Here is a 16,027-nt window from a genome sequence, read left to right as displayed (position 1 = left end):
ACAAGACTCATGTCATTGTTCTCCGTCAGTCATATGGTTCATCCACAATCAGAACTTTATCTTGATGATGAACTACTCAATGTGGCAGGAACTTGCATCGTTTTAGGACTGCTCTTTGATTCTTAGTAGACATGAATTCACAATCTTTGCTAGTGTAAGAGAAAGTGCTTGCTGCACCTCAGAAGACTGATGCCTGAGTAACACCAGCAGGGGGTGCATAGTGCACTACCCTTCTGCAGCTTTACTAAGCTATGATACAACTCTGTCTTGGTTATGGAAGTCTGGCATATGCTTCGGCATCACCCTAAGCATTGTGGATAGTGGATCTGATACACCACTGAGGGGTTTGATTTACAACAGGAGCCTTTTAAACTAGTGCTGTGGATGGATTACTCATGGAGGCTGGGGTCCATTCATTGTGTATCAGGTGCCAAGAACAGCTTCTCTGTTACACTACCTATGTTTTTAACGCCAAACACAGCAAATCATCTTCCACAATGGTGGCCCAGATCAGGGATTATGATCGCAATCCCCATCCTGTCCCTCTCCTCTGGACTCCAGTTATTTCTTCCTGCACCTCTCCTCTGGGCCCACTCGCATACACCTCTGTGGGCAACCCTTGGTCACAGCTTTGTCTTGACCCATCATGAGGTCTTAAAGACACGGTCTCTCCTGAGGCCCTCTGCCACCCATTTTTCTCCATCCTTTGTACATCCTGGAATTCAGCAGTAGTCTATATTGATTTCTTGATAGTTGTTGATCACATGGACTTTGCTTACTCTGTCACAGGTATACTGAACTGACTTCCTTCCCAGAAGCTGTAGTGGTGGTAGCTACCTCAGATTGTCTTGAGAATGTCCTTTCCTCCACTGGTGGGTGCATCCTCATCTGTAGCAACCTCTTGACCTGTTTGAAAGCTCTCAGCCAGTATTGCCTTCAGCATCCCTTGGTCATTGCTAACCAGTATTCCAAGCATGCCCCTGAGCAATGTGGATGCTCAGTGACCATTGTTTGGACTCTGGGTCATGTTGGGATCCCTGGGAATGAACTTGGTGATAGCTTGTTCGAATTGGCTACCAGTAAACCAGCTCTGGTGATCAGTATTCTGGAAACAGAACTCTGATTGGTAATATACCATCAAGTTTTAGGAACCTGTGAATGGATGGCTCTGACTTCAAACTACCAGTGATAAAGGAGACTACAAATCTGTGGAGGTACTCCATGCAGGCCTCTCACAAGGATTCTACCATCCTTTGCCAGGTCCACATCAGCCGTACCTGGCTGACTCCCGGTCATCTCCTCCAGTGCCACCCCGCTGACTTCATTCCCATTCAACAGTGGTCTACATTTTGCTGTACTGTCCAACCTAGCACCCTGTGGCAGAATCTTGCTGACATGCTACCCCTGGTGTTAGGAGATGATGCCTCAGTAGCTGACTTTTATGTTTTATTAATGAGGAGGGCTTTTACTGTTCTCTTTAAGGGAGGGCAACTTAAGCTTATCAGCCCATTGAGGGGTTGGCAGAACACTCTGTTGCCTCCTCTGCCCAGACCAGTCTGTAGTTTCTGGGCTTGGTGGTTCAGCCCGATTTTCACCCTACCTGCTAATTTACTCTTTTCCCCCCTCTTGCATGGTTTGTTAGACGAATTAATCTTTTTTCTCTGTACTTATCTTGTCCTGTCTGTGGTGCTAGTCTTTCCTAGGCACTGTGAGTAGAGTACCTCTGGTAAGTGGTGAGGACTGTTGGATGTGTCCCCTCTTTGCAGTCTGCTCTCTGGTGCTTCCGGCTGCTCCCTAAATGGGGTTTCAAGCCTGTCTTTTATTTTCTGCCTCCCTTTTTTCTCTGTCTCTTATATTGGTTTCACTAACCTTTCATATACATTGGGGTTTTCTTCCTCTGGATTGTGTGTGGTAGGCTCTGCATTACCTACAGTCATGTAGACCTGCCTGCGTGTTTGAGGAAGAAGGGATGGATGACCTATTAGTTTTGTCCCTTTAATCATTCAATCAGCCAACCATCTCTGTTCATCTGCTGCCCTCTCCCTGTCCATCTGTTCCTGACACCTCTCTATCTGTTCCTTCCCCTCCTCTCTCCACGTCATGCTGCCCACCTCCATTTTAGTGTAGATGGTACGCAATATGTGTACCTGGCTTGGTTGAATTCGAAAAAGTGGTTTAGGAGGTGATGTAAAACACATCCACTTTCATGATATGTACATATGGTTACTGTGTATGCTGATTGCTGCTTGGCACGTAAGAAATAATTTTGATATTTCGGGGTCAGTTGCTTACTGTTGCACCCCCTGCGGGTCCGGGGTAAGAATAGGCCCGAGGTATACCTGCCTGTCGTAAGAGGTGACTAAAAGGAGTTTCAACCGTTTCGGCCTTCCATGTGATGGTCCCCCTTGGGGTTTGCCCTCCATTTTTCAAAATTCTACAGAAGTATGAGCCTTTTGGGGAAGGATGCCTTACGTGGTGTACCACTGGTCCTCAGTGCACTAAGACCTTGGCACTCAGCATTGTAACGGCGTTGTAACCATACCCACTATTCTTCAAATTGGGCCTAAATGCCTGATGGGTTGTACAAGTTACGCCCATAGTGCGTCCCCATCTGCACCTACGATCATGATGGACTTTCCATGGCACCCGAAATCCGGCACGGTAGCCAGCCCGTTGTGGTGGGGTCGTCATGTACCCTCTAGGTTGTAGCCCCCTGACAACACAGGGATTTTACTGCCGATACCTGAGCTGCACCTTCCCCACGTCGGCCAAGGAGTAGATGCTCGTCTCCTTGGGGCATCAGGACTCCCGGCAACGGTCATCCTGCCAGGTGGCCCTCGCTGAGGCTGGGTGGTGCCCGTGGGGAGAGCCCCTGGTCGGAGTGGGTGGTATCGGGGCGGACGTTTCGCAGATGAAACATCAACATGTATCAGGTCGCTCTGCGGCCGAATCTTTCAAAAGAAAAGGTACCATTTCTCGTTCTGGTTCTCCTGCCCTTTCCCCCTTGGCCACTCCATGGGAGGAGGGACAGGCCCGCCGGCTTGGGGCGAAGTACTTCCCCCGCTATTTGGTCTGTTCTCGAACCGATGGGGGGACGTTCGCCACCTCCAAGCCCATGTTCTTTGTTCAGCGCATCGAGGACATCTTTGGGGAAATCGAGGCTCTTAGTAAAATGCGTTCGGGGTCCGTTCTTATAAAGACCACCTCCGCCACACAGTCGGCGGCGCTCCAGGCGTGCGACCGACTAGGGGACATCCCAGTGTCCATTGTCCCGCATCTGGCACTGAATAGGATGCAGGGGGTTATTTTTCATCGGGACCTCCTGCTGCAATCTGATCAGGAGCTCAGGGCCAACCTGGAGCGCCGAGGCGTGCATTTCGTCCGGCGAGTCCAGCGCGGCCCCAAAGACCGTCGCATCAACACCGGGGCCTTTATCCTTACCTTCGAGGGGGATGTTCTCCCGGAGAAGGTAAAGGTGATGTGCTACCGGTGCGACGTGCGACTTTACGTCCCACCTCCTATGCGCTGTTTTCGGTGTTTGCGCTTTGGGCACATGTTGTCACGGTGTGAGGCTGAGCCCCTTTGTGGCGATTGTGGATGTCCTCTTCGTGAGGAACATACATGCACCCCACCACCTCAGTGCGTTAATTGTCCTGGCATCCACTCGCCTAGATCCTTAGACTGCCCCGCTTATCAGAAGGAGAAGAAGATTCAAGAACTCAAAACTTTGGATAGTCTCTCTTATTCTGAGGCCAGGAAGAAGTATGACCGCCTCCATCCCATGACGTTGACCACTTCGTTTGCCTCAGTCGTGTCCACTCCTTCCACAGTATCCTCACCCCTATCCTGTCCCCCCTCCACCTCCTCCCCCCAGCCGGGGTCTATGCCTCCACCTCCCAAATCCCTCCCTTCCAAATCCTCCTCCCCCGTGGCCCCCGCCCCCTCTGCCCCAGGGGCCACCCTTCCTCCTCCTCCTCCTCCCCCCCCCCCCCCCACCGCCTGAGAAGCGATCCTCTTCTCAGGCGTCCATTGAGGAAACGTTCCGGACCCCAGCTTCTGAGGTCCGGCGTTCCAAAACGGACCCCGCGCGTGGAGACCTTCGGGTCCAGCCCACCATCCCTGTGCCTCCTCGGACTTCCAAGAAGGCCTCCAAGAAGTAGTCTCTATCCCCCTTTCCACCCCGGCGCTTTTTGTCTGACGCTCCATCCGTGAGTCGCTGCTCCCAGCCGTCCTCAGTTTCGCCGGGACGCTCTGCTGCCAGGCGCTCAGCTGGCCTCTCGTCGGCAAATGATGCTGCCCCTCCTACACAACCCGGGACAGCGGCCGCAGCTGGCGACGACTCGATGGAGCAGGATCCACCTCCTGCCGGTTGTAGCGTTGTTCCCTTGAAACCTGGCACTCCGCGGCCGTCGAGGTGACCAGCTCTCCCCCCGTCCCGTTCCCCCTCTTTTTTGACTAGCGATGGCCTTGTTACATTGGAACATAAGAGTTATTCGATCTAATCGGGAGGAATTACAACTGCTCCTCCGCCTGCACTGTCCGCTCGTCCTTGGTCTCCAGGAAACCAAGTTGCGCCCAACTGACCGTATTGCCTTTACCCACTATACCTCGGAGCGGTATGACCTCACCCCTGTGGACGGTATCCCATCTCATGGTGGGGACGTGTTGCTCATTCGGGACGATGTCTATTACCATCTCATCCAATTGACCGCCCCACTCCAAGCAATAGCTGTCCGTATTACTCTTTCTGCTTTTACTTTTTCAGTTTGTACCATCTACACTCCATCGTCATCAGCAGTTAGTCGGGCTGATATGATGCACCTGATTGTTCAGCTTCCTCCGCCGTTTTTATTGTTTGGCGACTTCAATGCCCATCATCCCCTTTGGGGCTCTCCTGCATCCTGTCAAAGAGGCTCACTCTTGGCGGATGTCTTCAACCATCTCAATCTTGTCTGCCTCAATACTGGCGCCCCGACTTTCCTCTCGGTTTCTACTCATACCTACTCCCACTTGGACCTTTCGATCTGTTGTACCATTCTTGCCCGTCGGTTCGAGTGGTATGTCCTTTCTGACACCTATTCGAGCGACCCCTTCCCCTGTGTCGTTCATCTCCTGCACCACACCCCATCCCCACGTCCTTCGAGCTGAAACATACCGAAAGCTGACTGGGGACTTTACTCCTCCCTGGCGACCTTTCCGGACCACGATTTTCTCAGTTGTGACAGTCAGGTCGAATACCTCACGGCTGTTATCGTCAATGCTGCCGTATGTTCCATTCCTCATACTACCTCTTCACGTCGCGTTTCCGTCCCCTGGTGAAATGAGGCTTGTAGGGACGCTATCCGTGCTCGACGACGTGCTTTACGCGCCTTTCGCCGCCATCCTACGTTGGCGAATTGTATTGGATACAAACGACTCCAAGCGCAATGCCGTAGAGTCATCAAAGACAGCAAAAAAGCTTGTTGAGCCTCTTTCACCAGCTCCTTTAACAGTTTTACTCCCTCTTCTGTCGTTTGGGGTGGCCTGCGCCGGCTGTCAGGCATTAAGGCCCACTCCTCGGTACCTGGCCTGACCTCAGGTAATGAGGTCCTTGTTGATCCTGTGGCTGTCTCCAACGCCTTTGGCCGCTTTTTCGCGGAGGTTTCGAGCTCCGCCCATTACCACCCTGCCTTCCTTCCCAGGAAAGAGGCAGAAGAGGCTCGGCGACCTTCCTTCCGCTCGCTGAGTCTGGAAACTTATAATGCCCCCTTCACTATGCGGGAACTCGAACGTGCGCTTACACTGTCCCGGTCCACTGCTCCGGAGCCAGATGCCATTCACGTTCAGATGCTGGCACACCTTTCTCCGGCGGGCAAAAGCTTCCTTCTTCATACCTACAATCGCATCTGGACCGAAGGTCAGGTCCCCATGCATTGGCGTGACGCCGTCGTTGTTCCTATACCCAAACCCGGGAAGGATAGACACCTTCCCTCTAGTTACCGCCCCATTTCTCTTACAAGCTGTGTCTGTAAGGTGTTGGAGCGCATGGTTAATGCTCAGTTAGTCTGGATTCATGAATCTCGACAGCTAATTACCAATGTCCAATGCTGCTTTCATCGCCGCCGCTCCACTGTTGCCCAGCTTGTGACCTTGTCGACATTCATCATGAACAATTTTTTGTGAAGGCGCCAAACGGTAGCCGTGTTCTTCGATTTGGAGAAGGCTTATGATACCTGTTGGAGAGGAGGTATACTCCGCACTATGCACAGGTGGGGCCTACGCGGTCGCCTGCCCCTTTTTATTGATTCCTTTTTAACGGATCGAAAGTTTAGGGTACATGTGGGTTCCGTATTGTCCGACGTCTTCCTCCAGGAGAACGGAGTGCCTCAGGGCTCCGTCTTGAGCGTAGCCCTTTTTGTCATCGCGATCAATCCAATTATGGATTGCATTCCACCCAATGTCTCAGGCTCTCTCTTTGTTGATGACTTTGCGATCTACTGCAGTGCCCAGAGAACATGCCTCCTGGAGCGCTGCCTTCAGCGTTGTCTAGACAGCCTATACTCGTGGAGCGTGGCAAATGGCTTCCGGTTGTCTGAAGAGAAGACGGTTTGTATCAACTTTTGGCGATATAAAGCGTTCCTTCTGCCATCCTTACATCTCGGCCCCATTGTTCTCCCATTCATGGAAACAACTAAGCTTCTAGGGCTCACATTGGACAGGAAACTTTGTTGGTCTCCGCATGTCTCTTATTTGGCGGCCCGTTGTACACGTTCTCTTAATGTCCTCAGAGTTCTTAGTGGTTCATCTTGGGAGCAGATCGCACTGTCCTGCTTCGCTTGTATCGGTCCATAGTCCGATCGAAGCTGGATTATGGAAGCTTCGTCTACTCGTCTGCTCGGCCATCCCTCTTACGCCGTCTCAACTCCATCCACCATCGGGGGTTACGTCTTGCGACCGGAGCCTTCTACACTAGTCCCGTCGAGAGTCTTTATGCTGAAGTTGCCGAATTACTATTGACCTACCGGCGTGACGTACTGCTGTGTCGGTATGCCTGCCGGCTGTTGTCAATGCCCGACCACCCCTCTTATCAGTCCTTCTTCGCCGATTCTCTCGACCGTCAGTACGGGTTGTATGTTTCTGCCCTGCTGCCCCCTGGAGTCCGCTTCTGTCGCCTGCTTCGACAATTGGATTTTGCCCTCCCTACCTCCTTCAGAGAGGATGAGAGACCGACACCACCTTGGCTCCAGGCTCCGGTTCATATTTATCTCGACCTCAGCTCACTCCCGAAGGAGGGTACTCCGGCTGTAGTGTATTGTTCACGGTTTGTCGAACTTCGTGCTCGACTTGCCGGTCACACCTTTATATACATCGATGCCTCCAAAACTGACGATGGTGTCGGCTGTGCCTTTGTCGTCGGGGCCGTCACCTTTAAATACCGGATCCTCGACCAATGTTCCAGCTTTACGGCCGAGCTTTTTGCTCTCCATCAGGCCGTTCAGTATGCCCGCCGCCACCGCCATTCATCGAATGTACTCTGCTCTGATTCCCTCAGTGCTTTTCGGAGCCTTCGAGCTCCCTATCTGGTCCATCCCTTGGTGCAACAGATCCAGCAGTCCCTCCATTCTTTCGCTGATAATGGTTCTCCTGTCAGCTTTCTGTGGGTTCCCGGACATGTAGGAGTGGCTGGGAATGAGGCTGCAGATGCTGCAGCCAAGGCTGCAGTCGTCCTGCCTCGGCCAGCCTCCCATTGTGTCCCGTCATCTGACGTTCGTGGGGTTGTTTGTAAGAGGCTTGTGTCGTTGTGGTGGGATGCTTGGTCATCCCTCCAAGGAAACAAGCTCCGGGCAGTAAAGCCGCTCCCAACTGCTTGGACATCCTCCTCCCGACCATCTCGGCAAGAAGAGGTCCTTCTGACCAGGTTGCGGATTGGGCATTGCCGGTTTAGCCACCGCTACCTGCTCTCCGGTGACCCGGCCCCGCAGTGCCCTTGTGGTCAAGCATTAACAGTGCGCCATGTTTTATTGTCGTGTCCCCGCTTTAGTCAATCTCGTGTTGTCTTGTCCCTGCCATCTACTTTACCGGATATTTTAGCTGATGACGCTCGAGCAGCTGCTCGTGTTCTGCGTTTTATAACTTTGTCTGGCTTGTCCAAAGACATCTAACTTTTTTATGCATTTTATCTGCATGTTTGTCAGGACTTTCAGGTGTCCCCCCTCCCCTTGAGTTTTACTAGATTCCATGTGCTCTAACAACTGTGACCTCAGTAGTTGAGCGCCCTTAAACCCCACCAAAAAAAAAAAAAGCTTACTGTTGTACCTGCCTTCAAGAATAACCAATGCTTTGGTTTCAAATATCTGAATTGTAGCACCACATTTTCTCGCTGCCTGGTTCCAATTGATGAATATGTGTGAGTAATTGCTTTTACGCAAGATCGATCTCTCTCTCTCTCTCTCTCTCTCTCTCTCTCTCTCTCTCTCTCTCTCTCTCGTGTGTGTGTGTGTGTGTGTGTGTGTGTGTGTGTGTGTGTGTGTGTGTGTGTAACTTTTTTTATTTTGCTTTTTCCAGTTTCTTGAAGACCAATTAAAGACTGAAGGCACTAGTGTTTCAGTAAAGCAAGATCCAGAACTGAAACAACATGCTGATGGATCTGAGCATAATGTAAGTTTTCACACAAGCACTGTATTGTGGAGGAAGTGTAGTAAGACTGTCATGACACAATTATGGGGCATTCAAGCTAAATTACCATGGATGTTCAACATTTGTAACCTATGATACCAGCTGTTTTCAAGAACTTTTGTGGACTGTCAGTTGACTCTAGTTAGATATGTTATTTGTTGGCTATTACCAATAGTATTTTAACAGAACTTGTAACAAGCATATCATTATGAACCATTACCGTTTTATTAATTTTTTATTATGGTTCTATTTAATGAATGCCTTAAGTACATATTTGGTATTAACGGAGCAATGAAGGCTTCCTCTTGGAAGTAATTGTTAATCTTGTTATGTGCCTTTGTGTCACAGTGTCGCAACAGAGGATTTGGCACTTATGATATGTTGTGAGTGTATATTTTAGAGTTGCCAGTTACTGTTCACTGTAATATTTACATCATTACTGAAATCCTGCATTGGCTGTATGTAATTCCTTATGATTTTCCTCCCGTACACATGACCTAAGTTTGCATTGTTTCCTAAAGAGCAGGCACTGAAAATACATGTTGACAGAGCAAGAAACTGTGTAAATAGCATTAACTTTGGTCAATTTTGACGATAATGTGTGGAATGCCATATTCATTTGATTAATGGCCAAAATGTCCTCTTGTTTATGGGTTTACTGCTGGAAGATTATTTGCATCTCTATATTATCTGAGTGTAATTTTGAAATGTTGCCACACACGTGTATCCAGTTTGTATATGGGAGTACGACGACCCGATAGAGCAGGCCATGGTGCCTCTGAAATCAGAGTGGATTATGTGACAGGAATAGGAAGTGAAAGCATATCAATATAAATATTACTCAATGGCTGTTAGCATAATCAGAGATGTTAGAACTGATTTGGATGCATTCTGACTCTCGTCCCAAGTGATAGGAATCTGTGCAAAGTTGGATGATATTCATAAGAAAGGAATATTGAGACCTGTGTCATACATACAGAAGTTAATAAGCAGCTATAATTCACAGATTGTTTTCTTCTTTCAGTCTGTTAAAGATCCATTGGGAATATCATGGCCCACTGATTTTATCAAGGAGGATCCTGAACTAAATTTGGAAATGAATGTAACTGAGAATATTGTAAGTATTCACATCTCTGATGTATTGCATGTAGTCAAGTAAAAAGTCGTCTGTTAATAGTGTAGAATAAAGGATTCATTGCAGTGGAATTGGCACAGTGTGTCAGTTTCCTGGAACTTGTTGCTGTTCACATTTCTAGAGTATTTTTGTTCTCGTCCACTTAACTTCCACATCCTTTTACATGCTGACTGTTGTAAATAGAAGTGGATGGGGACTGGTGGTTGGTATAATCCTGTTTTCTGTAGCCCTTGTTGATGTCAACTATATTTTATAATGGCTGTGTGTGATGGACACAAAATTCACATTTAGATGAAGTGGAAGTTCTAATAGCATAGGTCACTTGAGAAACATTCCTCCTTTCAATAAATCCTGATCAATACAATTCAAAAGAACAGTGGCTGGTCTTACCTTTTTTGTGAATCATAGTTATTCTTCAGTTTGTCATAAAAATTTTTTGGGTTTTGGAAAAAAAGAGATAAAATTTGTGTGTTGTAAATCAGCCCTGATACTTTTTCCACAACCTGTACATATTGTGGCAGCTTGTGTGGTACCTGTTGTATTAGCTATATATTTTTCAACTATAGAAAAACTCTGTATGGCTTTTGGTGAATGATTGTTCACAGATGAAGCCATGTATGACCTCAACATTTGAGTCCTGGATGATCTAAAAAAGAAAGATTAATTTTTTGAATACACTTTATGACGCTGCTAAGGGAAAGCGATGTTAACATTGATAAAAATGTCACAGGGTTTAAAATTAGAGAAAGGGGGGGGGGGGGGAACATTCAACGCACAGTTGCAGAAGGTTAGTTACTGGCTCTTTCGATCTCATTGTTCATAAACAAACTTGCTGTAGTTATAAAGGATTCTTCAGGCACTGAAATGTTTGGTGATAATACAAGCACACAGATCAAGGAACCAAACTATCATACTGGGGGCAGTTCTGGCAGAATGTAAAGGAGTATAGCTGATTCACAGCTAACAGGCAAAGACTTAATGTCACACAGACTCACATTATGCCATTTTAAACAAATTAAAGGGATGCATTGGCATTACAAGTAGACAGGATGGTTGTTGTTGTGGTCTTCAATCCTGAGACTGGTTTGATGCAGCTCTCCATACCACTCTATCCTGCGCTAGCTTCTTCATCTCCCAGTACCTACTGCAACCTACATCCTTCTGAATCTGCTTAGTGTATTCATCTCTTGGTCTCCCTCTACGATTTTTACCGTCCACGCTGCCCTCCAGTGCTAAATTTGTGATCCCTTGATGCCTCAGAACATGTCCTACCAACTGATCCCTTCTTCTAGTCAAGTTGTGCCACAAACTTCTCTTCTTTCCAATCCTATTCAATACCTTCTCATTAGTTACATGATCTACCCACCTTATCTTTAGCATTCTTCTGTAGCACCACATTTCGAAAGCTTCAATTCTCTTCTTGTCCAAACTAGTTATCGTCCATGTTTCACTTCCATACATGGCTACACTCCATACAAATACTTTCAGAAACGGCTTCCTGACACTTAAATCTATACTCGATGTTAACAAATTTCTCTTCTTCAGAAACGCTTTCCTTGCCATTGCCAGTCTACATTTTATATCCTCTCTACTTCGACCATCATCAGTTATTTTACTCCCTAAATAGCAAAACTCCTTTACTACTTTAAGTGTCTCATTTCCTAATCTAATTCCCTGAGCATCAGCCGATTTAATTTGACTACATTCCATTATCCTCGTTTTGCTTTTGTTGATGTTCATCTTATATTCTCCTTTCAAGACACTGTCCATTCCGGTCACCTGCTCTTCCAAGTCCTTTGCTGTCTCTGACAGAATTACAATGTCATCGGCAAACCTCAAAGTTTTTACTTCTTCTCCATGAATTTTAATACCTACTCCAAATTTTTCTTTTGTTTCCTTTACTGCTTGCTCAATATACAGATGGAATAACATCGGGGATAGGCTACAACCCTGTCTCACTCCCTTCCCAACCACTGCTTCCCTTTCATACCCCTCGACTCTTATAACTGCCATCTGGTTTCTGTACAAATTGTAAATAGCCTTTCGCTCCCTGTATTTTACCCCTGCCACCTTCAGAATTTGAAACAGAGTATTCCAGTTAACATTGTCAAAAGCTTTCTCTAAGTCTAGAAGTGCTAGAAACGTAGGTTTGCCTTTTCTTAATCTTTCTTCTAAGATAAGTCGTAAGGTTAGTATTGCCTCACGTGTTCCAACATTTTTACGGAATCCAAACTGATCTTCCCCGAGGTCCGCTTCTACCAGTTTTTCCATTCGTCTACAAAGAATTCGCGTTACTATGTTGCAGCTGTGACTTATTAAACTGATAGTTCGGTAATTTTTACATCTATCAACACCTGCTTTCTTTGGGATTGGAATTATTATATTCTTCTTGAAGTCTGTGGGTATTTCGCGTGTCTCATACATCTTGCTCACCAGATGGTAGAGGTTTGTCATGACTGGCTATCCCAAGGCCATCAGTAGTTCTAATGGAATGTTGTCTACTCCCGGGGCCTTGTTTCGACTCAGGTCTTTCAGTGCTCTGTCAAACTCTTCACACAGTATCTTATCTCCCATTTCGTCTTTATCTACATCCTCTTCCATTTCAATAATATTGTCCTCAAGTACATCGCCCTTGTATATAAACCCTCTATATACTCCTTCCACCTTTCTGCCTTCCCTTCTTTGCCTAGAACTGGGTTGCCATCTGAGCTCTTGATATTCATAGAAGTGGATCTCTTCTCTCCAAAGGTCTCCTTAATTTTCCTGTAGGCAGTATCTGTCTTACCCCTAGTGAGACAAGCCTCTACATCCTTACATTTGTCCTGCTTAGCCATTTTGCACTTTCTGTCAATCTCATTTTTGAGACGTTTGTATTCCTTTTTGCCTGCTTCATTCACTGCAATTTTATATTTTCTCCTTTCATCAATTAAATTTAATATTTCTTGTGTTACCTGAGGATTTCTACATGCCCTTGTATTTTTACCTACTTGATCCCTCTGAGCTACCCATTCTTCTTCTACTGTATTTCTTTCCCCCATTCCTGTCAATTGTTCCCTTATGCTCTCCCTGAGACTCTCTACAACCTCTGGTTCTTTCAGTTTATCCAGGTCCCATCTCCTTAAATTCCCACCTTTTTGCAGTTTCTTCAGTTTCAATCTGCAGTTCATAACCAATAGATTGTGGTCAGAATCCACATCTGCCCCTGGAAATGTCTTACAATTTAAAAGCTGGTTCCTAAATCTCTGTCTTACCATTATATAATCTATCTGATACCTTTTAGTATCTCCAGGATTCTTCTAGGTATACAACCTTCTTTTATGATTCTTGAACCAAGTGTTAGCTATGATTAAGTTATGCTCTGTGCAGAATTCTACAAGGCTGCTTCCTCTTTCATTTCTTCCCCCGAATCCATATTCACCTACTATGTTTCCTTCTCTCCCTTTTCCTACTGACGAATTCCAGTCACCCATGACTATTAAATTTTCGTCTCCCTTCACTACCTGAATAATTTCTTTTATCTCGTCATACATTTCATCAATTTCTTCTTCATCCGCAGAGCTAGTTGGCATATAAACTTGTACTACTGCAGTAGGCATGGGCTTTGTGTGTATCTTGGCCACAATAATGCGTTCACTATGCTGTTTGTAGTAGCTAACCCGCACTCCTATTTTTTTATTCATTATTAAACCTACTCCTGCATTACCCCTATTTGATTTTGTATTTATAACCCTGTAATCACCTGACCAAAAGTCTTGTTCCTCCTGCCACCGCACTTCACTAATTCCCACTATATCCAACTTTAACCTATCCATTTCCCTTTTTTACATTTTCTAACCTAACTGCCCGGTTAAGGGTTCTGACATTCCACGCTCCGATCCGTAGAGTGCCAGTTTTCTTTCTCCTGATAACGACGTCCTCTTGAGTAGTCCCCGCCCAGAGATCCAAATGGGGGACTATTTTACCTCCGGAATATTTTACCCAAGAGGACGCCATCATCATTTAACCATACAGTAAAGCTGCATGCCCTCGGGAAAAATTACAGCTGTAGTTTCACCTTGCTTTCAGCCGTTCACAGTACCAGCACAGCAAGGCCGTTTTGGTTAATGTTACAAGGCCAGATCAGTCAATCATCCAGACTGTTGCCCCTGCAACTACTGAAAAGGCTGTTGCAGGGGCACAGCCCCTCTTCAGAAACCACATGTTTGTCTGGCCTCTCAACAGATAACCCTCCGTTGTGGTTGCACCTACGGTACGGCCATCTGTATCGCTGAGGCACGCAAGCCTCCCCACCAACGGCAAGGTCCATGGTTCATGGGGGGGTAAGGATGGTAAGTGAAATAATAGTAGTGTTGTTCCACAAGAAGGGTTTTAAAGAAATGAGAACACCACACTTGTGAAAATGAGGAGCTTGGCCAAAACAATGAACTGTAGGGTGTTGAAGAGCATAGCTGTAGTTGTCAAAACAGCTTGATTGTATTTGGTGACCACTTACCATGTAAATATAAACAGCAATACTGGCCTTCATATGCAGCGCAAGAGATCATGTAGTACAAGATGCCTCCATGGCATCAGGGCCAGAGGTGCAGAGATAGTGTCTCCTTCATGGAGTGTTGCTCCCGGTGCAAGTGTGTAGAACAGTGTGTGGCTAGTTGTGTGGCCTAGAAAACCATGTCATATTGTTGGCACTGAAATCACTGATGTGTACCGCACTTGTTACTTTGAAAATGCATAACTTAGATTAAATAGTGCTAGACACCTGAGCAAATCTATGAATAGGATGTGTGACCATAAGTGATCCTGAGTAGCACATACAGCTGTGCAGTGAACACCTTAGCTGTCAGCTGGAGTGACATGAAATTTTTGTGGTCTCGTGAGCATAAAATGCTTAATAATAATGCAGAAAAATAGGGCTGATTATTTTGATACTGGCACATGGCCAACAAGATTGTTTATTAATTGTGTAACTCGAAATTATAGTTGGTAATTGCGTGAGAATCTTGAGCAAGTCTTGGTTACTGTACTCCTAGGTATCTCATTTACAGTGCCCACTGTCGATCTTTCCTGAAAACCTGTCCCAACTGCTTCCTACATCAGAAATTTGTTTGTCAGGCTTAATTTTGATATGCATTCATTGAATATTATTATTTGCCTGTGTTTAAAGATTTTTGTGATTGTAATTGCTGTCATATGTGAAGATAGTATTAGAAAGATAATAGTAAGAGACCTATTACCTAGTGAATTAAGTCATGAGATTAGATGTAGGAATCAAGACATTGCAGTGCTTTTTATCACTTGCATGCTGTTAAACATTAATTATCGGTTGTTTGAATTTCTGTGAAGGTTTGGTGATCTTGCAGACCAATATGTATGTGCTAATAGTTGAAAGCCCATGTCCTACATTAAGGTTCCATCAGCTAAATGTCATGATGGGCTGATGTGGTAGTGCTTGAAAAACTGAAAGGGAAGGTTGGTTTGTAATGGCACATGATTTTAGAAATGTAAGATGTAGTCTCAGAAATTTTTATTGGAAATCCTGGTTACGTATGTTTCATCCACTCGTTGCATGGTACAGTTAAGGAAATAGAGTGCTGATGGCTGATTTTTCTCATGTAGTGAAATTTAGTCAGCTTTAATGAAGTTACGGAAAATTGAGATTCGGGGATGTGATTATTGAGATGGGAGAATCATCTTTTTGAACCATCAAGTATCATAAGGGAAAGTGGATGGCAAAAATGTGCGTTGGGATCAGGTGTCCTGGGAAGGAACCCTGAAGGACTATGCAGTGTCTAATTAGAGAACACGTTGAGTGTCAGACTGTTGTATGTTCAGATAACTGGGAGTGTTAAAACCTTCAGCCAGTTCCATTAGAATACAGCTAATTTCAGAATAAGGTGTTATACAGTGCAGTGACATTGCAAAGAAGTAGTGAGCTATGGGGTGAGATGAGAGCGTGCAGTGTCGTGCAGAGTCATTTGAATGAATGCATATGGAATGAATACGTAATTAAGCATGGGTATATTTTTCATTCAGTGAGCTGGGTTCCTTTGTATTGTGTGTGTAGAGTATTAGGGCATAATTTAGCTGTTTTGATTGGTTGTAGAGTGGATGAACAAGAATATTTAGTTTCCAGCAGATATCATGTATCTAAAACAGAGTTCAGTACTAACTTATTAGTCACTCTTGTGCTCAATAGAATATTTTGAATCAAGGATGCAAGTTTCACTTTAGTTTTTGTGT

The 16,027-nt window shown here is 45.9% G+C and overlaps 1 protein-coding gene across 5 annotated transcripts in view; it reads left to right on the top strand.

Moving 5' to 3' along the window:
• Positions 1-16,027, top strand: part of LOC124554090 (zinc finger protein 708-like) — a 119,869-nt gene that overhangs the window by 36,192 nt on the left and 67,650 nt on the right. For 2 of the 5 annotated variants that reach the window (XM_047128139.1, XM_047128143.1), the window contains exons 3-4: positions 8,545-8,637; positions 9,680-9,772. The exons of 1 other annotated variant lie outside the window; for it this stretch is intronic. In XM_047128139.1, the coding sequence (XP_046984095.1) occupies positions 8,545-8,637; positions 9,680-9,772 (186 nt within the window). The remainder of the gene's footprint in view (positions 1-8,544; positions 8,638-9,679; positions 9,773-16,027) is intronic. 2 more of the 5 variants (XM_047128140.1, XM_047128141.1) reach the window with 2 other exon arrangements.

The sequence above is a fragment of the Schistocerca americana genome, chromosome 11 (assembly GCF_021461395.2).
Source record: "Schistocerca americana isolate TAMUIC-IGC-003095 chromosome 11, iqSchAmer2.1, whole genome shotgun sequence".
NCBI classification, from domain to species: Eukaryota; Metazoa; Arthropoda; class Insecta; order Orthoptera; family Acrididae; genus Schistocerca; species Schistocerca americana.
Note: the sequence above shows the minus strand (reverse complement) of the source record. Positions and strands in the feature narration are given on the sequence as shown.